Source organism: Ranitomeya variabilis, chromosome 3 (genome assembly GCF_051348905.1).
Source record: "Ranitomeya variabilis isolate aRanVar5 chromosome 3, aRanVar5.hap1, whole genome shotgun sequence".
NCBI lineage: Eukaryota > Metazoa > Chordata > Amphibia > Anura > Dendrobatidae > Ranitomeya > Ranitomeya variabilis.
In genome coordinates, this window is record NC_135234.1 from 759,504,440 (window position 1) to 759,522,761 (window position 18,322).

Genomic DNA, 18,322 nt, shown 5'->3' on the forward strand with positions numbered 1-18,322 from the left:
GGGGTCACTTGTAGGGGAGCTCCAATGTTTAGGCACACAGGGGCTTTCCAAATGCGACATGGTGTCCGCTAACGATTGGAGCTAATTTTCCATTCAAAAAGTCAAATGGCACGCCTCCCCTTCCGAGCCTTGCCGTGCACCCAAACAGTGGTTTACCCCCACATATGAGGTATCGGCGTACTCAGGAGAAATTGCCCAACAAATTTTAGGATCCATTTTATCCTGTTGCCCATGTAAAAATGAAAGAATTGAGGCTAAAAGAAATTTTGTGTGAAAAAAAAGTACTTTTTCATTTTTGCTGATCAATTTGTGAAGCACCTGGGGGTTTAAAGTGCTCACTATGCCTCTAGATAAGTTCCTTGGGGGGTCTAGTTTACAAAATGGGGTCACTTGTGGAGGAGCTCCAATGTTTAGGCACACAGGGGCTTTCCAAACGCGACATTGTGTCAGCTAACGATGGAGATCATTTTTCATTCAAAAAGTCAAATGGCGCTCCTTCCCTTCCGAGCCTTACCATGTGCCCAAATAGTGGTTTACCCCCACATGTGAGGTATCGGTGTACTCACGAGAAATTGCCCAACAAAATTTAGGATCCAATTTATCCTGTTGCCCATGTGAAAATGAAAAAATTGAGGCTAAAATAATTTTTTTGTGAAAAAAAAGTACTTTTTCATTTTTACGGATCAATTTGTGAAGCACCTGGGGGTTTAAAGTGCTCACTATGCTTCTAGATAAGTTCCTTGGGGGGTCTAGTTTCCAAAATGGGGTCACTTGTGGGGGAGCTCCAATGTTTAGGCACACGGGGGCTCTCCAAACGCGACATGGTGTCCGCTAAAGATTGGAGCCAATTTTTCATTCAAAAAGTCAAATGGCACTCCTTCCCTTCTGAGCCCTGCCGTGCGCCCAAACAGTGGTTTACCCCCACATATGAGGTATCAGCGTACTCAGGACAAATTGGACAACAACGTCCGTAGTCCAGTTTCTCCTTTTACCCTTGGGAAAATAAAAAAATTGTTGCTAAAAGATCATTTTTGTGACTAAAAAGTTAAATGTTCATTTTTTACTTCCATGTTGCTTCTGCTGCTGTGAAACACCTGAAGGGTTAATAAACTTCTTGAATGTGGTTTTGAGCACCTTGAGGGGTGAAGTTTTTAGAATGGTGTCACTTTTGGGTATTTTCAGCCATATAGAACCCTCAAAATGACTTCAAATGTGAGGTGGTCCCTAAAAAAAATGGTTTTGTAAATTTTGTTGTAAAAATGAGAAATCACTGGTCAAATTTTAACCCTTATAACTTCCTAGCAAAAAAAAAATTTGTTTCCAAAATTGTGCTGATGTAAAGTAGACATGTGGGAAACATTATTTATTAACTATTTTGTGTCACATAACTCTCTGCTTTAACAGAATAAAAATTCAAAATGTGAAAATTGCGAAATTTTCAAAATTTTCGCCAAATTTCCGTTTTTTTCACAAATAAACTCAGAAATTATCGACCTAAATTTACCACTAACATGAAGCCCAATATGTCACGAAAAAACAGTCTCAGAATCGCTAGGATCCGTTGAAGCGTTCCTGAGTTATTACCTCATAAAGGGACACTGGTCAGAATTGCAAAAAACGGCAAGGTCATTAAGGCCAAAATAGGCTGGGTCATGAAGGGGTTAAATGCATGTACAGTAAGATGCACACAAGCTGTAATAATTGTATATGTCACTGACATCTCTAGTACCATTTTCTCAGGTACCAGAAATACTAGGACTAGTGATGAGCGAGCACTAAAATGCTCGGGTGCTTGTTGCTCGGGTCGAGCAGATTGGAATGCTTGGATGCTCGACCTGAGCAACGAGCCCAATGTAAGTCTATAGGAAACCTGAGCTTTTTTGCCTTAACCCCCCGGAGGTCTTTTTAGGGTATCAAAACATCGGAAATCTATGGGAACAGTTCTCAAATGACACGGGAACATAGTGGGGAAGACTCCTAGAAGCATTTCTGACCCCCAGGTCACTGTTGTGAACAATGTCATGCCATTTTTACAGGCGCACATTAAAACATACAGAAATGAAACAAAAATGGATTTTCCTGGGAAATATGTTGAGGTACATCCTTTCCAGGGTAATGACTTGTATATAAGGCTACTTTCACACTAGCGTTTTTCTGCAGACGTCGAAATGCGTCGTTTTGTGGAAAAAACCCATCCTGCAAAATGTCCCGCAGGATGCGTTTTTTTCCCATAGACTTGTATTGGCGACGCATTGCGACAGATTGTCATACGTCGTGTACGTCGTACGACATATGCGTCGAAGATTGGAAAAAACGTTGATTGTAACGTTTTTTGTCTCCGCCTAAAAAAGTGTCACGACGCATCCTGCGGCATGTGTCGTTGGCTACAGTGGAAGCCTATGGACGCAGGATCCGTCGACATACGTCGTACGACGAAATGCAGCGCTGCAATACGTTTTTTTACACTGAGCATGCTCAGAAGCAGGATTTTGTTGCCAATTGGCCAGACACCCCCAAATCTATATAAACCTGGCCTGGGCCAGGACACTGAGTGTTTATCCGCACTCCTGACTCTGTATCTTCTGTTGCTTCTTGTTTTGCTTGTCTGCCTTTTATCCTTCATACTCTGCGGTCCTGGCCCTTGTTGATCCATGTTCCTTTCTGTCACTCTGACCTACGGCTTAGTGATTCCATCTCTCCAGAAACAGTGGTAGATAAGAAAAAGGGGAATGAGGAAGAGAAACGTTAAAAGGCCTATTTATTTTGTAAGCTACACACAATATTGAATCTCAGTAGGAAGGAAAAGACCAGAAGGTGAATCTCTGAGACAGGAACGAGCAATACTTCTTTCTCCGATTCTAGTCAAACTGGTCATTGATTAAAATCTTTGGGTTTTTCAGACGGTCAGCGATTCTATCAAGATTCTAAGACCTTATTTTCAGTAATCTGTTTCCCAGACATCGACCTAATATAAGAAATAGGAAGGACTGGTGGCGCTGATGTGGCTAATAAGCCCAATGTTTAAGCACATAATTATTTTTGGATCTTTTATTGATAACAATTCTATAATATAATTCAGCTCCTAATATAATTCACCCCCATAGGCAGCCTCTATAGTATAATGCAGCCCCTAATATAATGCAACCTCATAGGCAGCCTCTATAGCATAATGCACCCGCCATAGGCAGACTCTAAAGTGTAATGCACCCCCTGTAGTCAGACTCCATAGTATAATGCACCCCCCGTAGGCAGACTCTATAGTATAATGTACCTCCCATAAGGAGACTATAGTATAATGCAGCCCCTAATGTAATGCACCCCTATAGGCAGCCTCTATAGCATAGTGCACCCGCCATAGGCAGACTCTATAGTATAATGCACCCCCATAGGCAGACTCTATAGCATAATGCAGCCCCTAATATAATGTACCACCATAGGCAGCCTATATAGTATAATGCATCCCCCATAGGCCGACTCTGTAGTATAATGCATCCCCCATAGGCAGACTCTATAGTATAATGCAGACTCTATAGTGTAAGGCAGCCTCTAATATAATGCCCCCCCCATAGGCAGCCTCTATAGTATAATGTAGGCCCATAGGCAGCCTCTATAGTGTAATGCACCCCCACAGGCAGCCTTTATAGTATAATGCAGCCCCCAAACGCAGCCTTTATAGTATAATGCATCCCATAGACAGCATCTATAATATAATGCACCGCCACAGGCAGCCTCTATAGTATAATTCAGCCCCTAATATAATGCACCTCCAAAGGCAGCTTCTATAATATAATGCACCCCCTAGTATAATGTAATATAATGCTCCCCCATAGGCAGCCTCTATAGTATAACGCAGCCCCATAGGCAGCCTCTATAGTATAATGCAGCCCCTAATATAATGCACCCCCATAGGCAGCCTCTATAGTGTAATGCAGCCCCTAATATAATGCACCCCCATAGGCAGCCTCTATAGTATAATGCAGCCCCTAATATAATGCACCCCTATAGGCAGCCTCTATAGTGTAATGCAGCCCCTAATATAATGCACCCCTATAGGCAGCCTCTATAGTATAACGCAGCCCCATAGGCAGCCTCTATAGTATAATGCAGCCCCTAATATAATGCACCCCCATAGGCAGCCTCTATAGTATAACGCAGCCCCATAGGCAGCCTCTATAGTATAATGCAGCCCCTAATATAATGCACCCCCATAGGCAGCCTCTATAGTATAACGCAGCCCCATAGGCAGCCTCTATAGTATAATGCAGCCCCTAATATAATGCACCCCCATAGGCAGCCTCTATAGTGTAGTGCACCCCCATATATATGGACACTCACGTGCAGCGTAGTAAATCAGATTAGAAGTAGTACAATAGATTTAGTGCTTGTTTTGTAATTGGAGCAAACTGTCCACAGATTTAATAGAGGTGTTGCCTCAGAAATTGCAGAACGGATTATGGCAAGTATGGGGACCACTAGAGCTAAATGGATTCTGTAATGCAGTGGCGGACATATCATCGATGTAGTTTAGAAAATTCCGGAAATGATGCATAAATAGGTAAAAAGTAGTTGCATCGTGTGACTGTTCCTCTATAAATGTATCAATAGGGCAGTACACGAAGAAACTCCTGGTAACATAGAAAACTGAAAAAATGGAGTGCCGACTTCATAAGTATAAAAAACATACATTTTATTTAGTAAAAATCATTAATAAAGGAAATAAATATATATTGGGGATGGATACACGAGCACATGTTGGGATTTATGCTCTTCTCTGTCTGTTCTGTTGGAAACAGTTTTGGCGGCAGTAAGGACAGTAGCGGTTTTGGCGGAGCCATGGTGTAATGCAGCTCTGATGAAAAAGATGTCGGCAGGGCAGCACAATAAGCTGCTCACCTACTTCATAATCACCTAGGCATATGGCACAAGAAGGAATCTCCTCCTGGCCTGTGGCACTCCTGGTAGGAAGGCGTTCTATTTGCCGTATCCTTGTCATTCCTCTCCGCCGTCCTCTCCTCCGCAGGGGTGCAGCCTGCGGTGGTGTTGTATCCTCAACTGAATCTAATCCGGCCTGATTCTCAGCATCTGTGCCCACGGATGGTGGAATAAACCTTGGCTGAGGATCGGCCCCGGAGGTGGTTGCCGCTTCATTTCCACCACTCCTGTTATTGCTGCTGCTCGGTAGTGACGCATCAGCAGAACTGTGACGGTCAGGGAGCGTGGTCGGTGGTAAAGCTTCCACAGGCCTGAGATTGTCAGGGAGCGTGGTCGGTGGTAAAACTTCCGCAGGCCTGAGATTGTCAGGGCGCGTGGTCGGTGGTAAAACTTCCGCAGGCCTGAGATTGTCAGGGCGCGTGGTCGGTGGTAAAGCTTCCGCAGGCCTGAGATTGTCAGGGAGCGTGGTCGGTGGTAAAGCTTCCGCAGGCCTGAGATTGTCAGGGAGCGTGGTCGGTGGTAAAGCTTCCGCAGGCCTGAGATTGTCAGGGCGCGTGGTCGGTGGTAAAGGCTCAGGAGAGATGGGACGGTCAGGTAGCGGCCTATGTGGCGAACGGCTCCTGTGTCTGGTCTCCTCTGGTACTGAGCGCCTGGATGGGTCTCTAACTCTTCTTCTTCTCTCTGGAGAAGGTAAATAATCTCTGTCATCTTCAATCCTTCCTCCTCTTGTCTGAGACGACCTGAGTCTTCCGATCACAGGGCTCTGATCTGAAGAGAAAAACCATGTATTATAATGACAGAAAATGTCATAAATGACAGGTACAAATGTATCTATTATCTATCTATTATTTCTCTATAACTTTTTACTGGGCCGGGACACCGCTCTGCACAGACCCAAGAATTATCTAAGCACGTTGACCCCTGTTGTGAGCGATGTGTGCTGGTCTGAGGGTCCGGACCCCACCGATCGTCACTACTACAATACCCAGAGTTATTAGTTTAGTTCCCCGTCTAACATTGTCCCCAGTATACAGGCAGAAATATTTCTAACTCCTCTTATGGAAAGAACTAGAGAGTGGAACCTGTTGTTACTGGGGTGACGATAAAAAGACCCCGGTATAATCCCCCCACACACACCCCTTACATTGTAAAGGTTCACTTACTTCGGTTTTCTGGCCGGTTCATCCATGCAATGTTGTCCATGATCAGCTGCCTCAATTCCCGAGAACTCATGGTTTCTCCTCAAAAGTGTTCAGTAAAGTGCTCTTCCGGCGCACAATAGTCGCAGATCTCACAGCGCAGAGCAACACGCAGAAGTCACTCAGTGCGCGAGAAGTCCTGCAGAATAATCCACAAATGGAAAAAAGTTATAGGACAATAAACAGCAAAAGCCAAAAAGTAGTGACCATAAGTAGTATGGCAGGACGAGAAGGTGAAGCCACAAAACTTCGAGAAAGTGTTTACATGGGAACTGCCCGGCAACAAATTGTATAAATCACTAGTATAAGTGATTATAAGAAACTTCGTAACATATGATATCAGAGAAATCGGCTTTAATCTATTCTTATGGGTCAATTCCTCCCCTTCCCCGTCTCCTGAGCTCATTAACTCTGAATAACCTCCTGTAATCCGTCTTGCTCTGCACAGAGATTTCACAAGTTAGGAGGCAGAGGAGGAGCACTGCCAGGAGGAAGCACAGAATCATTGTCCTGCAGGATTCTAGCAGGTATATTAGCTTAGACCAGAGCTGGATTCACAGCTGCAATGCTCAGTACTGATATATACTTTCCTCCATGGCTCTGTGCTACCTAAGGAAAGAGGTAAAATACTTTTTGTGCGGGAGACACCGATTCAAAGACAAATGCAAATTAGAGATAGTGACTGTAGGGTGAAAACTGTAGAACAATACAAAATACCATACAAGCCATATAATGGGCGGAAATGGCGCTATTCCTCACATCATGGTCACACATTGCAACTTAGGCTTAAATGTTACAGAAAAGTATCGTTACCGTCTAACTACTTTACTCTTCTTGTAAATCCAAGAAATGTGATGTCACTAGTAGTGCTACAGAATTCAGCTGTGATCTTAGTAATCGACAGGGATCTTCTTGTCAAGATTTCAGCTCTGTAGTCGTTTATCAACCCTAAAAGGAACAATAGATCGGTCAGATTTTATTCTTTTATTTTTAGGCAGGAAATGTTTGTTATGACCTCAGAATACTTACAGTAATATCTGGTGAATTCCCGATGGAAATAAGATTCCTAATCCAGAACAAAGTTTACACTTGGAGTTTTCAACGCTCAACAAGTAAAACTTTGAGAACCTTCCAGCAGTAGAGAATTATTCCACCTGTAGTATAAGGAACAGATGAGTTTTTACCATTTTATTCCTCAGTTCTGTGTGTAGAGCCCGGGTCGGACTGGCCATGGGCGTGGGGAGCAGTGAATATTCATTTCTCTTTAGCAGCGGGCACAGGCTTTAGCCGCAGCAGTCGGCTCCTTCCTCCTGTCGCCTGCTGCTCCACCGCTGCTGCCCCCAGCATGTGCCGCATTCAACTGTATCGGCATCATAGGTGCAATAATAGAGGAGAGGGCATCAGATGATACTCCCTGCTCCATCATTGCCCTCTGCCTCTGACACAGCCGGTGCGCGATGACGTCACCTCATACTGTGTGCCGGGCAGATGGCAGTGCAGCTGCTGAGACTGGAGCAGAGTCTGGAACCGCAGGGGAATGAGGAGGAGAGGTGAGGATTGTGGGATATATATATATCAGTTAGTACTGGTGGCCATAAGACTGTAGTACTGTGGGGCTGTATTATATTCTATGGAGAGGCTACATTATATTCTATGGAGGGGCTGCATTATATTATATGAGGGGGCTGCATTATATTCTATGAGGGGGCTGCATTATATTATATAAGGGGGCTACATTATACTCTATGGGAGGAGATGCATTATACTCTATGAGGGGGCTGCATTATATTTTATGAGGGGGGCTACATTATATTTTATGAGGGGGGGCTACATTATACTCTGACACAAGTTTTATTTCAGATCTAAACCAAATAATTTTCAGCTTTAGGCCACGTTCACATGCTCAGTATTTGGTCAGTATTTTCCAGCAGTAAGAACTGCCTTAATGGCATCAGACACCCGACAAGCAGCCAACAAGTAGCCGAATGATAGTGGTTAAATGCGGGAGGTTGTCAGGTGCAATTCTGGCCTAACTCAGTGGTCGGTGCCGACAGCCGTGGTCCGGCCTCCTCCACTTATCTAATTAGTGTAAGAAGATGGACCCCGGAGGCGGCAGCTCGTCCGCCATTATACTCACTCTACAGATGTCCGGCTCTGCGGGGTCCTGTACACGCTGACGTTCTCTTCTCAGCTTATGTAGGTGGTGACTGATGTCCCCTCTGTGGTCCTGGACCAGACAGCCAGGAGCTGACGTCCCCTCTGTGGTCCTGGACCAGACAGAGTCAGGAGGGAGATCTGAAGGGGAGGAGAAAACATTGGAGCCATATTACACGTTATAATCCCTGGTGCAGCCCGCCCTGCCCCATACAGGTAGAGCGCTGGCTGCCATTATTATTACTACTATTTATTAATAAAGGAAATCTCCCCTCGTCCCCCTGTAAATTGCTGGACACTGATATTTGCTCCCTGGTTTTCTCTCGGCCATTCCTACTCTTATATCCGGTCACTGAGGACTGGATTTGTTTCATGAATTGTAAATAAAAATATTCATGAAAACGTTTTTTTCTGTTGTATTGTGCCGTGATTTGTGCCGGACGAGTTACTCATCTCCAGGGGCAATGGCCGCTTCCCATCCACCAGAATACAAGGGAAGGAATCAGGAGAAAAACTTCTAGATTCCTAACAGCCTCAATAGATTTACCTCCAGATGGAGAAGTCCTCAGTCAGTAATCTTCAGGAAAATCCAGAAGTATTCCGCTAATGCAGATTTTAAAAATCCACTAATAGAGAATGTATATGCTATTCCACAAGTAAAGCGCTAATCTCACAAGGAGAAAAACTAGGTAAGTGTTGTCAGAAGACACAAATACCAAGTCTGAGCCAGTGAGATGGAACGGAGGGTTTTTAAGGTTCCGCTCTATTGTGACATCATCACTCACCTGTGTGACATCACTGCCCGCTTCCATATAAGGTAAGTGACGATGTCACAATGCAGCGGAATAACCAATACTTTTTCTCTCACTATCTGCCTCTTATAAAGCAGCTGATAATGATGGAGGCACAAATAGGGATGAATGAAATAACATCCTGGCAATTTCCAGGTGTTAGATTACAGCCGGTGGTTACAGAGGTTTGGCTGAGCTTTTCCCATTTCCAATTCTCATCATATGACATTATAACATATTTCATCTTTTTTGACAGTTTCTTTTATCTTCTCATTCTGTCTAGAAAGATACATTGAACTATATAATCTAGTGCTCAGGATAAAGTCTTCAAGCATTTGGTGTCATTATTGGATTTTCTCACATTTCCACTGATAGGGGGCAGTGTTCTGGGAATTGTGTCATCATGTGATTCCAGGCCGACCATCACCAGGACCTCATGTCCTCATACAGTCTATTGGATGGATGATAACGTTAGTCAAAGGGGCATTTCCATGATAGAAGTGATGACAGGACATGAGCGAATATGTTTGTAAAACGATCGACAAACATAAATTGGGCACGAATGTGGCTCATGCGGATTCGTGATCGGGAACACGAGCATTTTACTTTTATATGTAAAATTCAGTAAAAGTGCGGGAAAATAATTGTATTGTCACTAAAGTATTTTAAAGTAGATAATAAATAGATAATAGATAGATAGATAATAGATGATAGATAATAGATAGATGATGATAAATAGATAGATAATAGATAGATAATTGATAGTGAGATAGGTACATAGATAATAGATTGATGATAGATAATTGATAGATTATAGATAGATAGATAAAAAGCCGGTAATTTATGTGCCGCATACAGTAAAATCAGAGTGACAGGTTAGAATAGATAGGATAGATATATACACAGAGTACATAGATATATAGATGTCAGTGACACACACATATATATGTATATATATTATATAGATAGAAGAAAAGCCGGCAATTCAGCAGCCACGTACTCTAAAATGACACCGGGACCCGACAGTCTAGAAGAGATGGATTACACACATAGATACAGATATATGGGTTATACACATAGAATAGATGGATATATAGATGTCAGTGACATATACAATTAGTACAGTGTGTGTGCAGCTTTCTGTACATGTTGTGAGGGGTTGACACACTCCGCTGCTTTCCCAGGTAGACAGAGGAAACATTCTGGTAGATGATCACCTGCTGGTTTATTGTGGATAGCATAAACTTTGGCGGGTTCAGCAAAATAAACCGAGACTTGCTGGCATAAAGGTAAAACGAAGAAAACACAGCCCATATGAGTCCTTTCCCTGCAGGATTCCCCTGCAGTTGACCCGCACAGTTGGAGTTCCTGCTCTCCTAAGAGACACTGCCTGATTCTCATTACCAGGTATTTAACATCCCATGTGAGTTCATCCACACGGGACATTGGGTACACTGGACACCTCATTGAGCCTGCGGAGGTCATTACAAAATCGCCACTCGCCATTGGGCTTCGATACGAGGACGATGGGACTTGACCAGCCACTTCTTGATTCCTCTATCACCTCGAGGTCCAGCATTCTCTTCACCTCCTTGGAAATTATCTCCTGGTGTGGTTCGGGGATTCTGTAGGGTTTGAGGTTTTCCCTTACATGCGGCTCTGTTAGCACGTCATGTTCAACGCCTCTGTGCATCTGGCAACTCCGAGAGCAGGTCCCAGTTCTCCTGCAGCAGTTCCCTAAATTGTTGCTTTTGGGCCGGCGTTAGTATGTCAGCAATCTTGACCTCCTCAAGCCCGAGTCACGGTCCCGCTAAGGTTTGAGTGAGTTGACATGGTATACCTGTAAAAGCTAAGTATACAGTTGTGAGCTGATATTAATAGCCTGGGATGCTCCATGGGTATTATCCCCTTCCCAGGCTATAAACATCTGCCCCAGCCGTCGGCTTTCCCTCTGCTGGTTAAGAAAATTACACGGGGTCTCACACCATTTTTTCTTTTAACCCCTTCCCGACCTTTGACGCATACGCTGCGTCATGAAAGTCGGTGCCAATCCGACCTGTGACGCAGCGTATGCGTCATGGAATGATCGCGTCCCTGCAGATCGGGTGAAAGGGTTAACTCCAATTTCACCCGATCTGCAGGGACAGGGGGTGTGGTGCTTCAGCCCAGGGGAGGGTGGCTTCACCCCCCCCCCCCCCCCCCCCGTGGCTACGATCGCTCTGATTGGCTGTTGAAAGTGAAACTGCCAATCAGCGATTTGTAATATTTCACCTAAAAAGTGGTGAAATATTACAATCCAGCCATGGCCGATGCTGCAATATCATCGGCCATGGCTGGATTGTAATATTTCACTGAAGTGACACCCCCCCCACCCCACCGATCGCCCCCCCAAGCCACCAATCTGTCCCGTAGTCCCCTCCGTCCTGTGCTCCGCTCCCCCGTCCTCCTGTCCGCTCCCCCCGTGCTCCTATGTCACCCCCCGTACTCCGACGCCCCCCCCGTGCCCCGATCTCCCCCCCCTTATACTTACCGAGGCTCCCGGTGTCGGTCCGTCTTCTCCATGGGCGCCGCCATCTTCCAAAATGGCAGTGCGCCCGCCGAATCTGCCAGCCGGCAGATTCGTTACAAGTACATTTTCATCGCTGTGGTAGGTTCTATCACAGCGATCAAAATAAAAAAATAATAAATAACCCCCCCCCCCTTTATCACCCCCATAGGTAGGGACAATAATAAAATAAAGAAAATATTTTTTTTTCTTTTTCCACTAGGGTTAGGGTTAGAACTAGGGGTAGGGGTAGGGTTACGGGTAGGGTTAGGGGTAGGGTTAGGGTTATGGCATGTGCACACAGTGCGGATTTGGCAGCGGATTGGCCGCGGATCAGCAGCGGATTGGCCGCGGATCCGCAACGGATTGGCCGCTGCGAATTCGTAGCAGTTTTCCATCAGGTTCACAGTACCATGTACACCTATGGAAAACCAAATCCGCTGTGCCCATGGTGCGGAAAATTCCGTGCAGAAATGCTGCGTTGTATTTTCCGCAGCATGTCAATTCTTTGTGCGGATTCCGCAGCGTTTTACACCTGTTCCTCAATAGGAATCCGCAGGTGAAATCCGCACAAAAAAACACTGGAAATCTGCTGTAAATCCGCAGGTAAAACGCAGTGCCTTTTACCTGCAGATTTTTCAAAAATCGTGCGGAAAAATCTCACACGAATCCGCAACGTGGGCACATAGCCTTAGGGTTAGGGTTGGAATTAGAGTTAGGGTTGGAATTAGGGCTAGGGTTGGAAATAGGGTTAAGATTAGGCTTGTGGTTAGGGTTACGGATAGGGTTAGGGGTGTGTTGGGGTTACAGTTGTGGTTAGGGTTGGGATTAGGGTTAGGGTTGGGATTAGGGTTACAGGTGTGTTGCGGTTAGGGTTGTGGTTAGGGGTGTGTTGGGGTTAGGGTTGTGATTAGGGTTATGGCTACAGTTGGGATTAGGATTAGGGGTGTGTTGGGGTTAGTGTTGAAGTTAGAATTGAGGGGTTTCCACTGTTTAGGCACATCAGGGGTCTCCAAACGCAACATGGCTGTTGTGAACTATACTTCTTGGGTCCCTCTTGTGGTCACTAGTGGTTTGGCACTTGGATTGTCTTTTCCCAGGTTGGTACTCACCTGTTCGTTAGGCCTGGGGTGTTGCTATTTAAACTTCCTGGATTCTCAGTCCAGTGCCTGGCATCGTTGTAATCAGTTCATTTCTGTTTGCTCCTGTCTTCAGGTCCTGGTTCTTTGCAAGATAAGCTACGTCCTGCTTTCTTATTTTTTGTTTATTTGCATTGTTCATATTTTTGTCCAGCTTGTACAAAATGTGATTCCTGATATCGCTGGAAGCTCTAGGGGGCTGATATTCTCCCCCCTCACCGTTAGTCGGTTCGGGGGTTCTTGGATATTCAGCGTGGATATTTTGCAGGGTTTTTTGCTGACCATATAAGTCATCTTACTATCTTCTGCTATTAGTCAGTGGGCCTCTCTTTGCTAAAATCTAGTTCATTCTTACGTTTGTCTTTTCTTCTTACCTCACCGTTATTATTTGTTGGGGGCTTGTATTATAACTTTGGGGTCTTTTCTCTGGAGGCAAGAGAGGTCTTATTTTCCCTGACAGGGTTAGTTAGTTCTCCGGCTGGCGCGAGACGTCTAGAATCAACGTAGGCACGTTCCCCGGCTACTGTTAGTTGTTTGTGCTAGGATCAGGTATATGGTCAGCCTAGTTACCACTTCCCTATGAGCTGGTATTTATGTTTGCAGACTTTGCTGTAATCTCTGAGATCCTCTGCCATTGGGATCATAACAGTATGCCAGGCCAAGTGAATAGTTAATGCATTGCAGAAGCGGGATTAAAAAGAAAAGAAGTTCTGAGTTTTTTTTGTTTTTTTTCTCTTTCTTCCTTCCCCTTTTTCTCTGAGTGGCTTGAAGCTTTGCTGCAGACATGAATGTTCAGACCTTGATTACTAGTGTGGATCAGCTTGCTGCACGAGTGCAGGGCATTCAGGATTTTGTTGTTAGCAGTCCTATGTCAGAGCCTAAGATACCTATTCCTGAGCTGTTCTCTGGAGATCGATTTAAATTTAGGAATTTTAGGAATAATTGTAAATTGTTTCTATCTTTGAAACCTCGTTCGTCTGGAGATTCAGCTCAGCAAGTTAAAATTGTTATCTCCTTCTTGCGTGGCGACCCTCAGGATTGGGCTTTCTCGTTGGCGCCAGGAGATCCGGCATTGGCGGATGTTGATGCGTTTTTTCTGGCGCTCGGATTGCTTTATGAGGAGCCTAATCTTGAAATTCAGGCAGAAAAAGCTCTACTGGCTATCTCTCAGGGCCAGGATGAAGCTGAAGTGTATTGCCAAAAATATCGGAAATGGTCCATGCTTACTCAATGGAATGAATGTGCTCTGGCCGCAAATTTCAGAAATGGCCTGTCTGAAGCCATTAAGAATGTGATGGTGGGTTTCACAATTCCTACAAGTCTGAATGATTCTATGGCGCTGGCTATTCAGATTGATCGGCGTTTGCGGGAGCGCAAATCCGCTAATCCTCTGGCGGTGTTGTCTGAACGGACACCTGTCTCAATGCAATGTGATAGAATCCTGACTAGAACCGAACGACAAAATCATAGACGTCAGAATGGGTTGTGTTTTTACTGTGGTGATTCTACACGTTATATCAGCATGCTCTAAACGCCTAACCAAGGTTGTCAGTCCTGTCACCATTGGTAATTTGCAGCCTAAATTTATTTTGTCTGTGACTTTAATTTGCTCATTGTCTTCCTACCCTGTTATGGCGTTTGTGGATTCAGGTGCTGCCCTGAGTCTTATGGACTTGTCCTTTGCCAAGCGCTGCGGTTTTGTCCTGGAGCCTTTAAAAGTTCCGATTCCTCTCAGAGGAATTGATGCTACGCCACTGGCGGAAAATAAACCGCAGTATTGGACACAAGTGACCATGTGCATGACTCCTGAACATCGGGAGGTGATTCGTTTTCTTGTTCTGCATAAAATGAATGATTTGGTCGTTTTAGGTCTGCCATGGTTACAGACCCATAATCCAGTTTTGGATTGGAAGGCTATGTCTGTGTCGAGTTGGGGTTGTCAGGGAATTCATTGCGATTCTCCGCCGGTGTCTATTGCTTCTTCTACTCCTTCAGAAGTTTCTGAGTATTTGTGTGACTATCAGGATGTATTCAGTGAGTCCAGGTCCAGTGCCCTTCCTCCTCATAGGGACTGTGACTGCGCTATAGATTTGATTCCTGGCAGTAAATTTCCTAAGGGACGATTATTTAATTTGTCTGTACCCGAGCATGCCGCGATGCGTTCTTATGTCAAGGAGTCTTTGGAGAAGGGGCATATTCGTCCATCCTCTTCCCCTCTTGGTGCGGGATTCTTTTTTGTGGCCAAGAAAGATGGGTCTTTGAGACCTTGTATAGACTATCGGCTTCTGAATAAAATCACTGTTAAGTTTCAGTATCCTTTGCCTCTGTTGTCAGACTTGTTTGCTCGGATTAAGGGTGCCAAGTGGTTCACCAAGATAGATCTTCGTGGTGCGTACAACCTTGTGCGCATTAGGCAGGGAGATGAATGGAAAACTGCATTTAATACGCCCGAAGGTCATTTTGAGTACTTGGTGATGCCCTTTGGGCTCTCTAATGCTCCTTCAGTGTTTCAGTCCTTTATGCATGATATCTTCCGGAAGTATCTAGATAGATTTATGATTGTTTATCTGGATGATATTCTGGTTTTTTCTGATGATTGGGATTCTCATGTAAAGCAGGTCAGGATGGTGTTTCAGGTTTTGCGTGATAATGCTTTGTTTGTGAAGGGCTCAAAGTGCCTCTTTGGAGTGCTGAAGGTTTCCTTTTTGGGTTTTATTTTCTCCCCTTCTGCTGTGGAGATGGACCCAGTCAAGGTCCGAGCTATTCATGATTGGACTCAACCCACGTCTGTTAAGAGTCTTCAGAAGTTCTTGGGGTTTGCTAATTTCTACCGTCGTTTTATCGCTAACTTTTCTAGCGTTGTTAAACTTTTGACGGATATGACCAAGAAAGGTTCTGATGTGGCTAATTGGGCTCCTGCAGCCGTGGAGGCCTTCCAGGAGCTGAAGCGCCGGTTTACTTCGGCGCCTGTTTTGTGCCAGCCTGATGTCGCACTTTCCTTTCAGGTTGAAGTGGATGCTTCTGAGATCGGTGCTGGGGCTGTTTTGTCGCAGAGAGGCTCTGGTTGCTCTGTGATGAGACCATGTGCTTTTTTCTCTAGGAAGTTTTCGCCTGCTGAGCGGAACTATGATGTTGGTAATCGGGAGTTGTTGGCCATGAAGTGGGCATTTGAGGAGTGGCGTCATTGGCTCGAGGGTGCTAAGCATCGTGTGGTGGTCTTGACTGATCACAAAAATCTGATGTATCTCGAGTCTGCTAAGCGCCTGAATCCTAGACAGGCTCGTTGGTCATTGTTTTTCTCTGGTTTTGACTTTGTGGTCTCGTACCTGCCTGGTTCGAAGAATGTTAAGGCTGATGCTCTTTCTAGGAGCTTTGTGCCTGACTCTCCTGGAGTCTCGGAGCCAGCTGGTATTCTTAAAGAGGGAGTAATCGTGTCGGCCATATCTCCTGATTTGCGACGTGTGTTGCAGAGATTTCAGGCTGGTAGACCTGACTCTTGTCCACCCGACAGACTGTTTGTTCCTGATAAATGGACCAGCAGAGTTATTTCCGAGGTTCATTCCTCGGTGTTGGCAGGGCATCCGGGAATTTTTGGTACCCGAGATTTGGTGGCTAGGTCCTTTTGGTGGCCTTCCTTGTCACAGGATGTGCGGTCATTTGTGCAGTCCTGTGGGACTTGTGCTCGGGCTAAGCCTTGTTGTTCTCGTGCTAGCGGGTTGCTTTTGCCCTTGCCCGTCCCGAAGAGGCCTTGGACACACATTTCCATGGATTTCATTTCTGATCTTCCGGTGTCTCAAGGAATGTCTGTCATCTGGGTGGTGTGTGATCGTTTTTCCAAGATGGTCCATTTGGTGCCCTTGCCTAAGTTGCCTTCCTCTTCCGATCTGGTTCCTTTGTTTTTTCAGAATGTGGTTCGTTTGCACGGCATTCCTGAGAATATCGTGTCCGACAGAGGATCCCAGTTTGTGTCCAGATTCTGGCGATCGTTTTGTGCTAAAATGGGCATTGATTTGTCGTTTTCATCTGCCTTTCATCCTCAGACCAATGGCCAAACGGAGCGAACTAATCAGACACTGGAGGCTTATTTGAGATGTTTTGTTTCTGCGGACCAGGATGATTGGGTGACCTTCTTGCCATTGGCTGAGTTTGCCCTTAATAATCGGGCTAGTTCCGCTACATTGGTTTCGCCATTCTTCTGCAACTCTGGTTTTCATCCTCGTTTCTCCTCGGGTCATGTTGAGTCTTCTGACTGTCCTGGGGTGGATTCCGTGGTGGATAGGTTGCAGGGGATTTGGAATCATGTGGTGGACAACTTGAAGTTGTCACAGGAGAAGGCTCAGCGTTTTGCCAACCGCCGCCGAGGTGTGGGTCCCCGACTTCGTGTTGGGGAATTGGTTTGATTGTCTTCTCGGTATGTCCCTCTGAAGGTTTCCTCTCCTAAGTTTAAGCCTCGCTTTATTGGTCCTTATAAAATTTTGGAAGTTCTTAACCCGGTTTCTTTTCGTTTGGATCTTCCGGTGTCGTTTGCCATTCACAACGTGTTCCATAGGTCTTTGTTGCGGCGGTACGTTGTGCCTGTGGTTCCTGCTGTTGAGCCTCCTGCTCCGGTGTTGGTTGAGGGCGAGTTGGAGTATGTGGTGGAGAAGATCTTGGATTCTCATCTCTCTAGACGGAGGCTTCAGTATTTGGTCAAATGGAAGGGCTATGGTCAGAAGGATAATACCTGGGTGGTCGCCTCTGATGTTCATGCGGCCGATTTGGTTCGTGCCTTCCACGCTGCTCATCCTGATCGCCCTGGTGGTCTTGGTGAGGGTTCGGTGACCCCTCCTTAAAGGGGGGGTACTGTTGTGAACTATACTTCTTGGCTCCCTCTTGTGGTCACTAGTGGTTTGGCACTTGGATTGTCTTTTCCCAGGTTGGTACTCACCTGTTCGTTAGGCCTGGGGTGTTGCTATTTAAACTTCCTGGATTCTCAGTCCAGTGCCTGGCATCGTTGTAATCAGTTCATTTCTGTTTGCTCCTGTCTTCAGGTCCTGGTTCTTTGCAAGATAAGCTAAGTCCTGCTTTCTTATTTTTTGTTTATTTGCATTGTTCATATTTTTGTCCAGCTTGTACAAAATGTGATTCCTGATATCGCTGGAAGCTCTAGGGGGCTGATATTATCCCCCCTCACCGTTAGTCGGTTCTGGGGTTCTTGGATATTCAGCGTGGATATTTTGCAGGGTTTTTTGCTGACCATATAAGTCATCTTACTATCTTCTGCTATTAGTCAGTGGGCCTCTCTTTGCTAAAATCTAGTTCATTCTTACGTTTGTCTTTTCTTCTTACCTCATCGTTATTATTTGTTGGGGGCTTGTATTATAACTTTGGGGTCTTTTCTCTGGAGGCAAGAGAGGTCTTATTTTCCCTGACAGGGTTAGTTAGTTCTCCGGCTGGCGTGAGACGTCTAGAATCAACGTAGGCACGTTCCCCGGCTACTGTTAGTTGTTTGTGCTAGGATCAGGTATATGGTCAGCCTAGTTACCACTTCCCTATGAGCTGGTATTTATGTTTGCAGACTTT

The 18,322-nt window shown here is 45.3% G+C and overlaps 1 protein-coding gene, 1 long non-coding RNA gene and 1 pseudogene across 3 annotated transcripts in view; 1 reads left to right on the forward strand and 2 right to left on the reverse strand.

The window, feature by feature from the left end:
- The window catches only part of LOC143817346 (protein XNDC1N-like), a 313,063-nt pseudogene that overhangs the window by 61,957 nt on the left and 232,784 nt on the right, over positions 1–18,322 (forward strand). The gene's annotated exons all lie outside the window — the stretch shown is intronic.
- On the reverse strand, positions 4,760–7,088 carry LOC143817797 (uncharacterized). The gene is made up of 3 exons (XM_077299263.1): positions 6,945–7,088; positions 6,096–6,270; positions 4,760–5,700 (listed from the first exon to the last, which is right to left on the reverse strand). Exons 2-3 carry the CDS (start codon positions 6,163–6,165, stop codon positions 4,760–4,762), a joined length of 1,011 nt encoding a protein of 336 aa, XP_077155378.1. The 5' UTR covers positions 6,166–6,270; positions 6,945–7,088.
- On the reverse strand, positions 7,135–8,992 carry LOC143817340 (uncharacterized). Its single transcript, XR_013224120.1, has 3 exons — positions 8,833–8,992; positions 8,269–8,426; positions 7,135–7,285 (listed from the first exon to the last, which is right to left on the reverse strand). It is a non-coding gene; the product is annotated as an uncharacterized LOC143817340 (long non-coding RNA).